The sequence below is a fragment of the Pelobates fuscus genome, chromosome 13 (assembly GCF_036172605.1).
Source record: "Pelobates fuscus isolate aPelFus1 chromosome 13, aPelFus1.pri, whole genome shotgun sequence".
Lineage (NCBI taxonomy): Eukaryota > Metazoa > Chordata > Amphibia > Anura > Pelobatidae > Pelobates > Pelobates fuscus.
In genome coordinates, this window is record NC_086329.1 from 85,637,510 (window position 1) to 85,656,205 (window position 18,696).

The 18,696-nt window shown below is 42.4% G+C and overlaps 1 protein-coding gene across 5 annotated transcripts in view; it reads right to left on the reverse strand.

The window, feature by feature from the left end:
* Window positions 1–18,696, reverse strand: part of TRIM46 (tripartite motif containing 46) — a 49,514-nt gene that overhangs the window by 8,019 nt on the left and 22,799 nt on the right. For all 5 annotated transcript variants that reach the window (XM_063439608.1, XM_063439607.1, XM_063439610.1 and 2 more), the window contains exons 4-7: window positions 10,957–11,100; window positions 9,166–9,261; window positions 8,399–8,652; window positions 6,937–7,058 (exon numbers count right to left, since the gene is read on the reverse strand). In XM_063439608.1, the coding sequence (XP_063295678.1) occupies window positions 6,937–7,058; window positions 8,399–8,652; window positions 9,166–9,261; window positions 10,957–11,100 (616 nt within the window). The remainder of the gene's footprint in view (window positions 1–6,936; window positions 7,059–8,398; window positions 8,653–9,165; window positions 9,262–10,956; window positions 11,101–18,696) is intronic.

Sequence of the window (18,696 nt, forward strand, 5' to 3'; positions counted from 1 at the left end):
TAATTTGTACCATAAATTCCACGCAAAAAATATACTCATATTCATCTGTACCACAAGGAGTTAATACACAACCGCAGAGATTTGGCTGGCTATTTAAACACAGAGACTCCGTACAGATGTCAGCCTCTGATGAAGTGAGTCTGACCTCACGAAACTAGTAAGGACCTATTCGGCATCTGCCGACAAAATTACCGAGTTGTAGTGGAACGCAGGAGGAGAGAGCAGTGGAACGCACATCTATCTTTCAACCGGCCGGAGTGAAGGACTGTGACAGCCACAAAGCCTCTCACCGCAGCATTCTCACGATGCACTCGTTTTTAATCTACAAATTGTGAGTGTTTTTAATTATTTTTACTTAATAAATATAGCTGGAACAGTGAGCACTATGGTTTTCCATCTTACTGTTTTTTAGAACAACGGAAGGATTTTGGTACTTAAGACCAATATATATGATCTTAAAGTAATTCTTACTTTTATCTTTTGTACATAATTGGGAACAACAAAGTTCAAGAACACACTGTCAGTATTATAACAAATAGCCTGTTTAAAACAGAATAATCCCAGCTGTGCCGATAACTGGGGTCATCTGATACAGGCAGACACTATAAATCTTTGAACATTGTATTAACTGCATCCTAGTTAACCATATATTGTGTTAATATTCCATAAAGACTGGGACTCCAATAACATTGGGACTAATATATTGAAACATATTTGTTATACACAGACTGACGTTTTTCACTTTGATATTTCTTAAAGACGTATTCCACACACCATAACTACTCCTGGTAATCTATTAGATTTTATCTGATAACTCTCTCTCTTTTATGCCACCTGCTCTGTTCTCTTCACATTATTAAAGGCCCCTCATCATCATGATGAATACGTCCAACAATCCGAGATTCATCTGGAATCCTGATATCAGGCACCAGTCACAGCATCTCGGGTTGGTCCTAGGACTACAGGGAACTCTTTTCATCAAGTGCAAGCACAACTTTAGATGCGCTCTCACTGTGATAAATGGGGTCAGGGCATTAGGACCCTACAGGTAAAGCATCAGCAGCTCTCTGTGCATTGTCTAACCTGACTGGAGCCAGCCATAGAGGCTGTCAATCAGCCTAGTGTCTTTGTTTCACAGGTTTCACAAATGTAAAAAAAAATAAGTTTGGACCAAGTATTATATACTGATACACCACGAAGTGGGACCTAAAAAATACCACATGGTCTTTCTTTAATATCACTGATCAGTAGAACACAAGCCTTCCAAATTAAATATTGCATAGAGATCATGGCCCTAAAGTGAAGCAGCATTTCAGTACAGGCTCGGTGTTTAAGAATGGACCTTATCACACTCTACCACTGAACAATGGAAACCGATCCCTCCATACCACTGGATAATGGAAACCGATCCCCCCATACCACTGGATAATGGAAACCGATAGCCCCATACCACTGGATAATGGAAACCGATCCCCCCATACCACTGGATAATGGAAACCGATCCCCCCATACCACTGGATAATGGAAAACGATCCCTCCATACCACTGGATAATGGAAACCAATGGCTCTATACCACTAGATAATGGAAACCGATCCCTCCATACCACTGGATAATGGAAAACGATCCCTCCATACCACTGGATAATGGAAACCAATGGCTCTATACCACTAGATAATGGAAACCGATCCCTCTATACCACTGGATAATAGAAACTGATCCCCCCATACCACTGGATAATGGAAACCGATCCCTCCATACCACTGGATAATGGAAACCGATCCCCCCATACCACTGGATAATGGAAACCAATGGCTCTATACCACTAGATAATGGAAACCGATCCCTCCATACCACTGAACAATGGAAACCGATCCCTCCATACCACTGGATAATGGAAACCGATCCCCCCATACCACTGGATAATGGAAACCGATCCCCCCATACCACTGGATAATGGAAACCAATGGCTCCATACCACTAGATAATAGAAACCGATCCCCCCATACCACTGGATAATGGAAACCAATGGCTCTATACCACTAGATAATGGAAACCGATCCCTCTATACCACTGGATAACGGAAACCAATGTCTCTATACCACTGGATAATGGAAACCAATCGATCTATACCACTGAACAATGGAAACCGATCCCTCCATACCACTGGATAATGGAAACCGATCCCTCCATACCACTGGATAACGGAAACCAATGTCTCTATACCACTGGATAATGGAAACCAATCGATCTATACCACTGAACAATAAAAACCGATCCCTCCATACTACTGGATAATGGAAACCGATCCCTCCATACCACTGGATAACGGAAACCAATGGCTCTATACCACCAGATAATGGAAACCGAACTCTCTATACCACTGGATAATAGAAACTGATCCCTCTATACCACTGGATAATGGAAACCAATTCCTCTATACCACTGGATAATGGAAACCAATCCCTCTATACCACTGGATAATGGAAACCGATCCCTCTATACCACTGGATAATCGAAACCGATCGATTTATACCACTGGATAATCGAAACCAATCGATCTATACCACTGGATAATCGAAACCAATCGATCTATACCACTGGATAATGGAAACCGATCCTTCTATACCACTGGATAATGGAAACCGATCCCTCTATACCACTGGATAATGGAAATCGATCCCTCTATACCACTGGATAAGGGAAACCAATCCATCTATACCACTGGATAATGGAAACCAATCCCTCTATACCACTGGATAATGGAAACCAATCCCTCTATACCACTGGATAATGGAAACCAATCCTTCTATACCACTGGATAATGGAAACCAATCCATCTATACTACTGGATAATGGAAACCAATCCCTCTATACCACTGGATAATGGAAACCAATCGATCTATACCACTGGATAATGGAAACCAATCCCTCTATACCACTGGATAATCGAAACCAATCGATCTATACCACTGGATAATGGAAACCGATCCCTCTATACCACTGGATAATGGAAACCAATCCATCTATACTACTGGATAATGGAAACCAATCCCTCTATACCACTGGATAATGGAAAACGATCCCTCTATACCCATGGTTAATGAAAACCAATCCCTCTATACCACTAGATAATGGAAACCAATCCCTCTATACTACTGGATAATGGAAAGTGATCTATAACACTGAATAATGGAGACTGATCTCTCTATAATTTTGTAACGAAGAGTTAAGGAACCCTTGTCTAGTTGTTCCCAACACTACAAATTAGTAAAACAACCTTTATAAACATGAGTCAAAAGTCAGCTTCAATATTTGGAGCTTGACAGTAAATTACAGTACTATATTTATAACGTGGTGTTGGCCACTAGGAAAAACATTGTCATGTCGATGCAATATAATGTAAATATCAGTGGAGGACCCGAGGGGTTAAGAAAACACAAAAGAATAGACGATAATAATATATACTGCTGTTTAACACTACAATTAAAGTCACACCTATAATTGTCTCTACTACAAAAGACAATACTTAGTTGATCTGGAGTAAACCTCCCGGGCTGGAGTAATTGCCAAATTACACCATATACAGCTGTAATCACAATCTTTCAGCCCACATTAGGTTCATGGGCAAAATTTACAGACTTTCAGCTGCTTCCAATGAACAAATCAAACAAAAGCATTTGAAATAGCTCAACACAATGAATGCTTTTAAGTGTTTTCCCCAAATTCAACTGAAAATGCAACTTATAATGACTTCTCCAGTCTCAAAATTATTCTACCCCTTCACAGCAAGCAACTGTAGTACTTAGTAGAGCACCCTTTTGCTGTCATGACCTGCTGCAAATGAGATGCATAGCCAGACACCAGCTTCTGACAGCGTTCCTGTGGAATCTTAGCTGATTGTTCATGAGTAATGGCTTCTGGTTCAGTAATATTCTTTGGTTTGCATGTGGCAACTGCCTTCTTCAAATCCCACCAGAGATTTTTTACGGGGTTCAAGTGAGGCAACCAAGCCTTGGTGGAATCTGAGGTATGACTGGGTTCATTGTCTTCTTGGAGGGTCCAATGAGGCCCAAGCTTCAGCTTCCTCATAGACAGCATGACATTTTCTCCTAGGATTTCCTGATACTTCAATGAATCCATCTTGCATTCCGCACGCTGCAGGTTTCCAGTGCCAGAGGACGCAAAGCAGCCCCAGAGCGTCACCGAGCCATCACCATGCTTAACTGTGGGCAGAGTGTTCTTTTCAGCGTATGCTTTATTTGTTTTCCTTCAGACATACTGCTGATCCATTCGGCCAAAAAGTTCCAGTTTTGTTTCATCACTCCACAGAACAGAATCCCCAAACTTCTGTGGCTAATTTATATTATCTTTAGCATATTGGAGTCAACTTTTCTTGTGCTTTAGGGTCAGCAATAGTCTACATCTTGGAGTTCTGGTATAGAAACCTTCTGTGTTTAGTACACACCTTACTGTGCTCACTAAAACCTCAGTGCCTATTGCCACAAAGTCTTACTGCAGGTCTTTTGCAGTCACTGAAGGGTTTTTCACAACCTGCTGTCACGGTTCTCACCGTGGCAGACAGACGGCCAGACGTGGTCGCTCCTAGAGTTCCCATCAGCAGGGTATTTAAACTCAACCTCGCCCTGTGCTCAGCGTCAAGTCTTTGATCCTGTTTCGTACCAGTGTTCCTGTTGTTTCATTTGCTTCGTATTATTGACCCTGGCTTCTGACTACGTTTACTCTGACCTCTGCATCCCTTGACTTTGGCTACTCCTCGTTGTTCATGTCCTCTGGCATCTTTTGACCTCGGCTATCCCTCGACAATCCTGCTGGTTCAGTCCTTGCCTGTACTGCGTATTGGTTCTTCATCCTGCACAGCCCCCGTGCACAGACCCACAGGCTGGGTGAATTCTTACCCGACCACCTTGGCCTGTGGCTATCTGCAAGGGTGAGCAACATATCTGCGCTACAAACTCCCAACTCAGGTAAGACCCTGACACCTGCCTTCTCAGAAATCTGGTTGCAGCCACTGATAGCTTCCTTTTTCTGCCTTGCACAGGTAGTGTAACCATTGTTCCTTTAACTTTGAACTTGAGAATTATGCTTCTAACGGTATCTCTAGGAATATTCAGTGCCGTTGTTATCTTGTTATATCCTGTTCCTTGTTTGAGAAGGGTGATGATCTCTTTTCTTAAATGTTTGGAACATTGTTTTGACTTAATTCCAACATGCAGTCAAACGTGACATTAAAAAAACCCTATCCAGTTCAGGTATTTCAAGTGTTCCAGCTCAAACAGACATGGTGCGACTAATTAAACCCTTGATAAGTTATATCAGGTGTGCTTGAGACAACACTTATTGCATATTTGTACTGTTGTGAGGGATTCTATTCAGGGGGTTGAATAATTTTGAGACTGGAGAAGTCATTTTAAGCCTCATTTTCAGTAAAAGTTTGGAAAACAACTTGAAAAATGAATTGTGTTGAAGAAGCCTTTTGACAGGTGAAGCGCATCAAGTGGATTTTAAAGGACTTTATTCATAGTATTTTTTTATTTATTTGTTAAATAAAGTATTTTTTTCCATTTTACTACATTTGGATTTTACTTCTTACTTCCTGGTTACCATCTTGCTCCTTGGTGGGGACTATACCACCTATGCCATAAAAACTGGTAAATGTGAGTACAGAATTTTATTATTTTATTTACTTATTTTATCAGTAAATATTGCACTATTTGGACTTCTCTGTCTCTTCACATATCATCTAATCCGAGATGACCAAGATATCTACTACTTTACACATATCCTTAGACGGGGATTGTTCCGTCCATGCGTACTAACAGCTGAGCTCTGAGTTAGCTCTGGGAAATGTGAGTGTGAATTATCTCAAAGTATCCATTCACGCACTCACTGTATTTGATTTACTGCACCATTATCTCTTTATGTTTTATCTTTTGAGGTCAATTGTATAGAGACCACCACCACCACCATTGTGTACGTACATTACACCTAGGGTGCGGTTTCCTTTTCCTTTTTTTTCATGTCAGGATAATCATTTCTGTACAACTCTTTCCTGGGTCCAAGGGAAGACTTGGTAATCTATTGTTTGGGGGACAAGCACATACAAATGGCCTATTTTGGTAGCCTACTCAGAAATCTGTGGACAGGCTTGCTCACGCAGAATATACAATATATGGGTCTGACTGCAGTGTGACATCCTATATCCCTACAACCTCCATTATTATGTCCAGAGAATTCAGCATGACAGAGCATTAGGAGATCTAAGCATGCTTAAAACTCTCTCGAGAATCCATTGCCTCCAATAACAGCAGGTGTCCTTTATGAATATCATGAGCACTGTCCCAGCTCCCCCTGCGGTAACTCGCCAACACCACCAAGAGCTTCATACATACTAATCACAGTCCGACAGCTTGGTCACCCCAGATACTGCAGCCCACCAGAGAATATCCCAGTGATCTGGGAAACATTGAGACACTGATGGGCTAGCAAAGTCCTTGCACAAGTCCTGCCTGCTGCCCCACTCTTGCAGCACTCTGCCTACCGACACCCCCTGTATCTCCTTCTATTAATCCACAGACAAATGGTGTGATGCTGTACTCAAAACCCTTGTAAGTCTATGGCCTGCGGGCTGTTCTATGCCCAAGTCTGTTGTTGTTAGAATAAGCATAAGTAAAGGGATTATCAGATCAGTGCAGTGATGCATTTTGCTTGATCCCTTGCTGGCCTGTTAAACTGGGCATCTTAATCAAAGTGCAGGTCCCACTGTATGGGTCAGATCTGGAGGGTAAATGGCGGCAGATTTACGATTTGCCGTTCTTTATATAGATATTTCACTAGGTGTCACTGTGGTCCACGGTAATGGGATGGAAATAAAGTGATCCTAAAGGAGCCGAGCCCCCGTTAACCTCCGATTTACCTCGGACAAAGGTCAGTTCATTTAGCATCTTCATCTCTCGGCTTACATCCAGCTTGAAGGTTGGCAGAGGGGCACATGCCGCGGCACGGAAACTCTGCACGTTATCTATAGCTTTCATCATCCTAAGAGGACAGAAAACAAAGGTTTACAACACTAGCTCTTTTATCTTTTTCTAAAAAAGGAAATAAAAAATATGTGTCTGGAAAATCAAGAACAAAAATGCAAATAAGAACAATTTTGATCTTAATCTCTTTAATTTGCTCCCTCCATCTAGGTGAAGGACTCTGGGAGAGAAGTTATTCCAGCTGTTTCAATAATGTATCACGGTCTCTGCTCATCAGACTCTTATTCTTTCATCTAGAACCTCTCTTCCTATTTTCTTGAAACTCTGTGTATACCTTTTTAACCCTCCCTCATCGGGCTGTATAATCCTCATTCCCTCATTTAGAACCCTTCTGTATTCCCTTGTTTGTGCAATCTTCATTAATTCATCAGAACCTCTACTCCGTGTCATCCTTTACTTAAAATGTATCTCCGATCCTCTATTTACTTAAGTAGTCACCTAGAACCTCTCGACACTCATCTTTACATGATGATCCTCATAACCTTATCTTTAATTTTCCCTGGTACTTCCTTCTAATTTTTCATACATAATCAAATAGGTCAACCTGTATCCATTTTATAGGTTCCCTATCCCATTCAATAAATTCACTTATATAGAAACCCTTGACATGCTTGCTTCTTATTCTCATTCTCTTGTCTAGAAACTTCCTCTAGACTTGATGGTAATCTGACCATTATTCTTTTATGTAAACATCTTCCTTTGAGCTTCTCCGTTCAACTGAAGCCTGTTCTTTAATCTAAAACCTTAGGCACTCTATATTATTTGATATCAATAGATCCTGCCACTGTGCTTCTTTATTTCTTTATATGGAACATCTGTCTGAACTTCCTCTTTAAACTAAATCTCATTAAATTGTCTAGACCCGGAGCAGGCAACCTTCGGCACTCCAGATGTTGTGGACTACATCTCCCTCGATGCTTTGACAGTATTATGGCTATAAGAGCATTATGGGGGATGAAGTCCACAACATCTGGAGTGCTGAAGGTTGCCTACACCTGGTCTAGAACATAGATCTGTGCTCTCCAGTCACCTAAAGCTCAATCACTCCTTTAGAAGATAGTTTTTCACCACCAGTTACACATCTAGAATCTCTGCCTACTCCTTCTTGCTATTCTTATCCCTATTCTTACATAGAACCTTTCTGTATCCTTCCCTATTCAATTCCCATTTCCTCATTTAAAAACGTAATGTTCCTTTCCTTGTTGACCCCTTCTCCCTAAACTTGGACCTTCCTATTTTCTTGTGTATGAGAAACCCTTCATGTATTTTTGCCTCTGCACTTGACACAGATCCCCTAGTAATTCCTTAAACCGTGTGAATTACACTCTTAATCCTTACCGTTCGTGCAATTGCTTTGCTGCTAGGATGAAGCAGGGCTGGTCAGTTTCTTTCATGACCTCTTGAGCATAGCATATGAGTCCTGAACCATCTAGAAGTGCTTGTCTTTCCGAGACCTGTGCTTCGAGAACGCAGTGCCGTTCACGCTGTTTTTCTGCAATGTTTCTGGTTAGAGTGGTTTGCTTTTCTTCAAGTAAGGAACGCAGAGAAGCAATTAACTGCAGTACCTCCTCCTCTGCCTTTGCTCCACTTACCTGCAGAAAAAAAAGTGCTGACTCTAAATAGGAATCCAACTGTTCAATGTATGTTAGTGTGTAGCTTCAAAGGAGCAAAATCAGACCACAATGCTTTATTCGATATAATGAATGATACAATAAAGAAAAACCACGTGAAGTTTGAGAAGCATGCATCCTGGTTGGTCATGGTGGCATATTTGACAAAGTCAAAATGGTCAGGACAGGGCCTTGTCTCACAACAGATGGCTCTTTCAGTGGTCTGTCTTATAGAAGAAATACCTAGTAAGTGGTCTTGAAGGGTGCAGATCATGGTTAATGGTCTGCCTAGATGTTGCAGGACCTAGTGAGTTGCCTGCCTGTTGGGAACAAGTCCTAGTCAGTGTTGACTCTGGAAGCATGGCATGATGAGTGGACCATCTGTCAGTAGCAGAGAAGTGGTCAGTGGTCTGCCTGGTGCAAGGAGGGTCATGATCAATGATCTGTCCGGCAGATGAAGGGCACAGCCTGTGGTCTGCATCACATGAGTCTTACCTCTGTCTGTCTGATGCTCTCCTCAAGTTCACTAATCTGACCGTGCACAATATGCTGACTCCCCAAGATGTATATCATGCTCTTACCTAACTTGTCCTGAAGAAAGTAAAGAGAAATGTTAATTTTAATACAATATTTCTCAGTAATCCAATACTTAATGATTATTATTATTCTGTGTATCTGAAAATGCAGCTAAAATTGTGAGCCTTGTATTTGTTACTAATGTTCTATAAATAATTGAATATGCTACTGAAAAGAAAAATAAGAAGAAAAGAAAAAATATAATAATGCCTGTGGATACCTCCTAAATGGGGGATAACCCCCGTAGACAAAATGAAAAAAAGAAGAGAAGCGAAGGATACACTATATATATATATATATATATATAAAGAAGGTGTAAATAAAACATAACTTTTAATTATGAATCCCTAAAAATGTCTCAGAAAACGAAAAAAAATCCCACTACAACACACAAATTATAGTACTATAAACACAAAAACAAAATAGGCTATCACTGCAAACAGTAGTGTGGACTCAGCATGCCCCAAAGCCCCTGACGCGCATCAGAGGGGGATCTTATTTAAAGAAACTATTTAATTTATTTATTTATTATTTGTTTTTTCTTCTTTTTTTGGCATCTTTCCGGTTATTGTAAAGGTTTTTTTTCAGGATTGGGCGGAAGTATATTGTAGGGCTTTTTAGGGGTAGGGGGTTTGTTTATCCCTTTCCCTCCCCCTTCTTTCCCCTCACCCTACCCTGATAGATATCCTTGGAAATTATAGGAATCCTATATATGAGTGGCCAAACTATAGATCATTGCATTCCCTAGTAGGACAGGTTTTGTGAATAGTCATACATCACATCTTCAATCGCACTGGACAATAACACACCCACAACAAAACCAAAACTCAGCACTAATTGGTGGGACAAGCTGTGCCCTCGAACTATAAATCAGTCCTCAGCGCTATACTGGACCAAATATCAACACTGACTGGTAAGACTAACAGTACAGCTGGGCAATGAATCATCCTTAGTATTGACTTACTGTTGGACTAGCTGTAATATGAATGGGCTATAAACCCTCTCTGCACTCACTGGTAGGACTAGTTGTGCTATGAATGGGCTATAAACCCTCTCTGCACTCGCTGGTAGGACTAGCTATGCTCTGAATGGGCTATAAGCTCTCTCAGCACTCGCTGGTAGGGCTAGCTGTGCTCTGAATGGGCTATAAACCCTCTCAGCACTCGCTGGTAGGGCTAGCTGTGCTCTGAATGGGCTATAAGCCCTCTCAGCACTCGCTGGTAGGGCTAGCTGTGCTCTGAATGGGCTATAAGCTCTCTCAGCACTCGCTGGTAGGGCTAGCTGTGCTCTGAATGGGCTATAAGCTCTCTCAGCACTCGCTGGTAGGGCTAGCTGTGCTCTGAATGGGCTATAAGCTCTCTCAGCACTCGCTGGTAGGGCTAGCTGTGCTATGAATGGGCTATAAACCCTCTCAGCACTCACTGGTAGGGCTAGCTGTGCTCTGAATGGGCTATAAGCCCTCTCTGCACTCGTATACAATTCTAAATCAGGTACATTAACTTGCTTCATACCATCTCACATTCTCATATAGTTGGTTCTTTCCCTTTTTTCGTTTTACAGAAAGGGTTCTGCATACATGGAATAGTCATTCAAGCCAAATAGAGTCACAATCCTCTAACAGACACATCCGTAGAAAACAAATTAATATTCAAAATGCCAATGACTTTTAAATACGTATTGAGGAACTAGACTGCTCAAATTTCTCCTTACCCTCAATGCTTGATAGGCGCTGATAATTGGAGTGATCTTGTGGCCACTGTGTGTCCTACGTACTCTGCAGATCTGACAAACCAAACGCTGGCACGTCTTACAATATAATAAAACCTCTTCCTTGTGCTCTGGACACATCAAGCCCTGTAAGGAGAGACAACACAATTAGAGAGACATTGCTATCCTTGGGATCAGAGTCACACAGATTCTTAGGGTTACACTGTCACGTGGATAACATTAAATTTGCACTGCAAATTTTCATCTACTTGCCCTCATTGGATGAACAATATAGCCCAACAGGCAGCCTTGTTGCTTCCATATGACTAATATACTATCAGATAATTGTAATTATAGAGTAGAGGATTTAAGTTAATCACACGGAAATTAGAGAACCAATACATTATTAGCATCTGTGATTACTGCTCATCTTAAGTGTCCGTGCACATTTATATGTATGAGGAGGAGAGAGGAACTTACTCGATTTCTCTTTTGCAAAATTATATGAGAAGAATTAGACATTATTTGAAATTGTCCTTAAAGGGAAGTGAAAGGGGATGTCGACCCCCTATTTTTAATGAATTGCACGGCCAATAGATTAGAAAATAATGAAAAAAAAATTATTATGAATGAATATGCGCCTTTAAAGTTCTTTGTTAAGCACAGTTTAATAGATCTGGCTGGTAAAAGAAGACCTCTTCTTCGACGGGAAGAAACCTTTATCCCTTAACCCTCTGTCCAGTAGGGAACAAACACTGATACTGATATCAGACAGTGGAATTGGGTATTCTGGCTGTCTGACAGGTCTGGAAGGCTATCTTAGACCTCAGACTCAGAATATATGCATCAAAGTCTTTACAATTAGTGATGGTTAAAGTGACTCATCATATGGTGTGCTAATTTTCTTAAATACAGTATTTGCAATAACCTTCAGGTATTTAAAAGAGTACAAATCTGTGTTTATAAATATATCCTTCTGGATTGAGACAGATTGGGGAAATATATATATGTAGATAGATAGATTTCCCCATATATATATATATATAGAGAGAGAGAGTGTTCAAGTAGAGTGTATATATATAATTTTATTTTTACATTTATTTATTTTTAGTTATGCATGGTTATTTTAGGTCACGCATTATTTGTTGCTTCTTGCAAATGTAACAATAATTGAAGATTGTGGGGGGCGTGTCCGGCAAGCAATGAGAACGGATGTGTGAGCGCTTAGCTCCGATTCTTGGCCAACTTAATCTGCACCCAAGCACAGCAATCTGGCAAGATGGGCAACAAAAAATGGGACTCTACCCCGGCTAAAGAGTCCAAGCACACCTCGGGGTCATGATTTCAGCCCCTCAGAAAATATTTAATTGAAAAAGCCGACAAAGAACCGGAGGCCCCGAGATCCAGTATGGCATCACGAGAACACTTCCCGACGGCCTCGCAAGCCAGCTGCTCCCTGTCAGAAGCTTCTATGAATCCTGAAACAGACATACGGGAGATACTGCATAAACTACCATCTAGGGACGACATCGCTCACATGTTGACAGACTTGGACAAGTCTATCCAGGCTAAGATCTCCGAAATGGGGATAGGGCTCAACTCCCTGGACGCACGTGTGCAACAACTTGAATCAACCACAGACACTCACAGCACACAAATCACACGCTCCATGCAGCAAGTCAGTATGTTAAACCCCAAACTCACATCACTGCGCCGGTACATGGAAGACCTAGATAATAGGGGAAGACGGAACAACATCCGTATTAGGGGTCTCCTGGAATCTAATACTGGCACAGAAAATCTACCTCAGATTCTGACGGGCCTCTTCAACTCTATCCTAAACCGCCCAAAAGACACAATTATTAAAGGCACGCTCCAGTGCCAGGAAAACAAACTGTTTTCCTGGCACTGCAGGTCCCCTCTCCCTCCCATCTCATGTTACTAAAGGGGTTAAAACCCCTTCAGTGACTTACCTGTATCCAGCGGCAATGTCCCTCGGCGCTGGTTCAGGGTCCGCCCACGTCATCCGGCAGGGGAGACCTATTGCGCATGCGCGGCCGGCGGGGGGGAGACCTAATGCGCATGCGCAGCAATGCAGCACAAGCGCATTAGACCTCCCCATAGGAAAGCAAAAAGAAAAATCCTTTCAATGCTTTCCAATGGGGATTTCAGCGACGCTGGAGGTCCTCACATAACGTTCAGCGACGTTATAGAAATGTGTGCTATAAACCCCTAAGCGCCCTCTAGTGGCTGTCTAGTGGGAGGAGTTAACCCTGCAAGGTAAATATTGCAGTTTATGAAAACCGCAATATTTACAGTTGCAGGGTTAAGGGTAGTGGGAGTTGGCACACAGACCACTCCAATGGGCAGAAGTGGCCTGGGTGCCTGGAGTGTCCCTTTAAGCTAGACAGGGTGCACAGAGCCCTCACACCCAAGGGAAGGCCAGAAGAAATGCCTTGTGATATAATATGCTGCCTCCATGACTTCACACTAAAAGAAGCTATCATGAGACAAGCTATAAAAACACCTGCTATTCGTTATACGGAGCATCCTATACTGCTGTTCCAGGATCTGTCATGGATAACCATACAGGGCCGGAGAGCCCTGGGCTGGTACCCATCACTAATCAACTGAGGGATAAGCAGTTTAAATACAGATGGGGCTTCCCATTCGCCCTCACTGCCACTGGAAACAGGACTACAGCCACAATTTTTACAGCAGAGGATGTGCCCACCTTTACGTAGGCGCTGGGATTACAAGACACACAGATCTTGGATTGGTATGAAGAGATGGGGGCTTTTCCGAAACTACCACAACCACTGCGTCAACGGGATGCGACAGGCCCTAGGAAACGGAAGACACCTCCCCAACAGAACTCTCCACCAGTGACGGGACATTCCTCTAGGCATGCAGATCGGAACTGACTCTGTTAAGAAGCTGAATGACCAAGTTCATCTCACTGCTTAATTTGCAAAACGACGGTTGTAATGTATATAATTTACTAGGTTTCTGTACTACTTGCCCTTACTCATGTACATCTTAGACCTTGTTTGGTCGTGGCACAGGGAATTAATTATACCTACCCGACCCGACGTACTAAACCGGGTTGCAGGCATAATTCCCGCTACCATAACCCATAACCTCTCATGCATAACCATTGAGGACTTATTGCCTCTGCATTAAGCTTTATATATATATATATATAGAGAGAGAGAGAGAGAGAGAGAGAGATTGGGAAATACAACCTGTTCTAGTTTATTGTTAGATTTTAAATTTGAGGAGGGGAAGGGGAAAACAACCAAAAACCTCTTTTATGCAACTGTCAGTAAACATAATGCCCTAACTATACTGATGCACCCACCAACTTGCTGTGTGGCCCTCACTGGACTCTATTGGTCCAACCATAGTTCGCCCAGCCATCATGATAGATGAGCGTGCTTAGGTCACCAATGACTATCCACCGCCAACACACACACCAAAGGAGCCATGCCACAAACTGAGAACCGCAGGGCAGCAGGGCCCCTATCCTTTACCCCGAAAGTTGACACGAATCTCCTCACAGGTGATTCACGATAGAATCACACATTTATGAAATGAATTTGTTTTGTTACTTTGTTATTACAGTTCCTTTTCATTTTATAAGGCTATCTGTGACTGTCAAGCTATCCTTTAGAAATACAACTGCATGTGTACTCCTGTGTGTTTTGTGTAATATGCTGCAAAATATGGGACATGAGACGGGTAATATAAATGTCTTACGCTCCTCACGCTCCAACGAAAGCTCAGGCAATCAGTTTGAAACGTGCTCACATGTAGTATCTATGATTGTCAGAGCGTTGAATGTGCCTGAGAGACGTCGCCTGCTCCTTACAGAATTGAAAAAAATGGGGGCTGATGTAGCAATGATACAGGAAACCCATTTCAGAAGGGGAGCCGCGCCGCCTTTGAGGAATCGCAGATATACGCAAGGTTATTTCAGTGACTATGAATGGGGGAAAGCGAGAGGGGTAGGAATACTGATAGCTAATCACACACCCTTCCAACTGGCTGACCAATTGACTGACCCACAGGGGAGATTCATATTTGTCAAAGGCACCATAGGAACACAAACGTATACCCTGGAGAGTATATATAGTCACAACAATAGGCAGGGATACTTTCTCAAACAGACGCTCTCCAAACTAGACACGTTCGCCACAGGCATCATTATCTGCGGCAGGGACTTTAATGTTCATTTGGACACTTCCAGACACTAGACACATCCTAGGTACCTACAAAAAAAACTTTGTATACAAACGTTATATTCTCATCACCTAATGGACTACTGGACAGCCAACAACTAATGATTATACATTTTATTCCTATGCCCGGGACACATACACGAGACTGGACTACATCTTCACTTATCCCAGACACTTACATCTCTTCCGTAAGGCACACATAGGCCCGATCACCTGGTCTGATCACGCCCCAGTGCATGTATTCATGACATTCCCCACTATAAATTCCAGGACGTAGAACTGGAGAATTAATGACTCGCTTTTCGACAACCAACAATTGAAAAGTCAAGTACAAGAAGCCATTCTAACATACTTCCACGACAATCCGGTGTCAGACACCTCACCTCTAAACACCTGGGAGGCCCATAAATGCGTTATCAGAAGAACACTTATTAAATTAGGCACCAGAATGAAAAAAGAAAGAGACTCAAACATTGCTGCCTGTAACGGATCGCCTGGCACCCCGACTGGGTACCTCCGTTGAAGGATGCTCCTAGCGCTCCTGAGGACTTCAAGCACTGCAGCAGACACCACAACCACCGACTCTGAGAAGCATAGGAATCCTCTCTAGCATATGAATGCTGTAGACCATTGAATAGGAACCATACGAATAGGCTTGTACTCCTAGCAGTCAACTGGAACAGCATGCAATAAATCCTTCCCCCCAATAATGAGACGACACATCACTTTGAGGATAAAACAGGAACTCTGGCCTGGCTCATCCAGCCTGGCTTTTATTACACTTGTACACTTACAGGCCACACCCAGGGGGAGGCATAAAATAACCAATCACATAAATGGTTCAGCCCACACATCCCCTCCCCTCAGATAACAGTAAACCCAATTATACAGTACACATTTTTAACCAAGTTCTGGATGTACCCCAGAAACAGGGGGACAACATATCCAAAAATCAGTTCATTCGGATAAACGGTTCGGGAGATATGGGGTTCCAAAGATTTGACCGACCGCATGGGTAAAGTATCCGAAAACAGTTCCATGCATTTTGGCCCTGCGGTCGGTCACAAACAAGGGAATGAAAACAGACGAATTGCCTGTGTTATAGAGCCTGGAGAGGGTTTGAATGAATTCCCTTGTTTGTGGGGTTCTTTCTACCGAACGGCGGGTCATTCGGTAGTTTCTATACGAATTTCTGGAAGTATGGAGGTCTCAGCGGTGTTTGCCTAGTTGAGTGTCCGATTTTAGTTCCAGACACTCAACGGCAAAACACCGCTGTTCGGTAGTTTAAGATGGCCGCCGCCACGTGTTCGTTTCCCGAATGGCAGCCACCCAGAGGACACAGACCACACTGCACAGATTGCCAATTACCCGTTTGCAACATTGTTGCAAACGGTAATTGGAGGCACACTCATTCCTGGGTGGTCTGGTTGTTCGGTAGTTTCACTCAATATAATGAATGGAGTGATTCTACCGAACAATCAGTGAATACTGCATACAAATCACCCAGGTTAAACTTAACACATAAATACATATACAATATTACAGGGAGTACACTGGAATATGCTTCATAGTCTTAAAGGGACAGTAGTCCCAAAAGTCCCAATCTGTTCATAGATGATTTTAAATGGCCAGTAGCAGCCATATACAGTACAATATGCCCCAAATAACCCAGGGGCCATAGTCAGTAGGTAGGAGGCTAGCAAACAGGCTTCTCCAGGGCCCAGTGGCGAGGTTGGTTTCGTCACACTGCCCTACTCACAACTATCCAAGACCTAGAAACACGACACAAAAGAGACAAAAATCCAACCACGCTTCTCACGCTCAAAATTAGGAGGAAAGAATTCTCTCCTCTTGAATCACAAAGCCTTAACGAGCTATATTACTAACTAAACACTTATTTTATGCCCATGGCAATAGAAGCGGCAAGCTACTGGCTCGTGCACTAAAGCAAAGGCTCGATAACTCGTATATCTAAAAAATGAAGGACACTCAGGGCACAACACACCCCCTAACGCAAAACATTGCGGAAATCTTTCGCCAATATTATGCCTCTCTGTATAACCTACTGTAACGGATCGCCTGGCACCCCGACTGGGTACCTCCGTTAAAGGATGCTCCTAGCGCTCCTGAGGACTTCAAGCACTGCAGCAGACACCACAACCACTGAATCTGAGAAGCATAGGAATCCTCTCTAGCATATGAATGCTGTATACAGCTGAATAGGAAAAACCATGCGAATAGGCTTACACTCCTAGCAGTCAACTGGAACAGCATGCAATCAATCCTTCCCCCAATAATGAGACGACACTTCACTTTGAGGGTAAAACAGGAACTCTGGACTGGCTCATCCAGCCTGGCTTTTATTTCCAACTCACACATACAGGCCACACCCAGGGGGAGGCATAAAATAACCAATGACATAGATGTTACCTCCCACACATCCCCTCCCCTTAGTGTGACACATAATCCCATTATTCATACAGTTTAAAATATACTTTTTACACAATATTTATAACTTCAAAACCATACATCACATTCACACAAAATTACATATCCACAATCAATCCATTCAGGGGAACAACATATTAAAAAATGGCATGGATCAGACCAGGGGTTCAAAAGTTACTAAAAGTATCTTTTAAAACCCCTAGCTTTCCAGGGCCTTCTCTGTGCTGGAGAAGTAATCCAATTATCTCCCAGCACAGAGACAGACTCCATTAAGCACATGGGGACACAAAGACAGTAAAACACTTTAAAATACATAAATTCACTTTTACACATAACACACAGACATTTCACCTATCCCCAGATAGCTGGGATCTGCGCGCACAAAACTACCGAATAGCGCGCAGATCCTACTCACACAGTACAATTGCCATGGAGCTAAAGTCTTTCCCATAGTCTTTCATTATGTAACGCTCAATTGTTGATAAGATGGAAACAACTGCAGATTTCTGAGTTTGATAATGTTTATTACTTTAAATAAAAAAGATAATCAAATTGAACTGTCTCTTTAATTCCTGGCAGGTTATAACCAGCAGCGGTGTTTGAAGTTGTTTTAGGATAAGGTAAATTTAACACAACCAGCGAGAAGTTCCAAATTAGGATGCAGATAATTAATAAGTAGGTGTTGGAAACAAGATTATGAGTTGATGTGGAGCAGATAGCGAACCACTTAGATTTAGGATGGTTATATATTAAGTTTGAGCCAATCTGGTTTACTTAACTTATGAAGGAGTGATAATCCAAATTGGTGATAGAGATTCCACAGAGAATCGAGGTTGCAGCAGGCAAGAGAATATCCAAAAACAGTCCGAGGTCGTAGGAGAGGAGAAGGAGGGTAAATGATTAAACAGTCCGGGTCCGATACACAGTAGAAGTAAATATTCAGTTTGAAGTTCGCGGGAGCTTTCGAGTTGATCCAGCACTGTGGTGTTGACGCGGACTCTCTATGAACCCTGGGAACGACCACGTCATAGGAGGGGGAGTGGCCGCGCTCCGA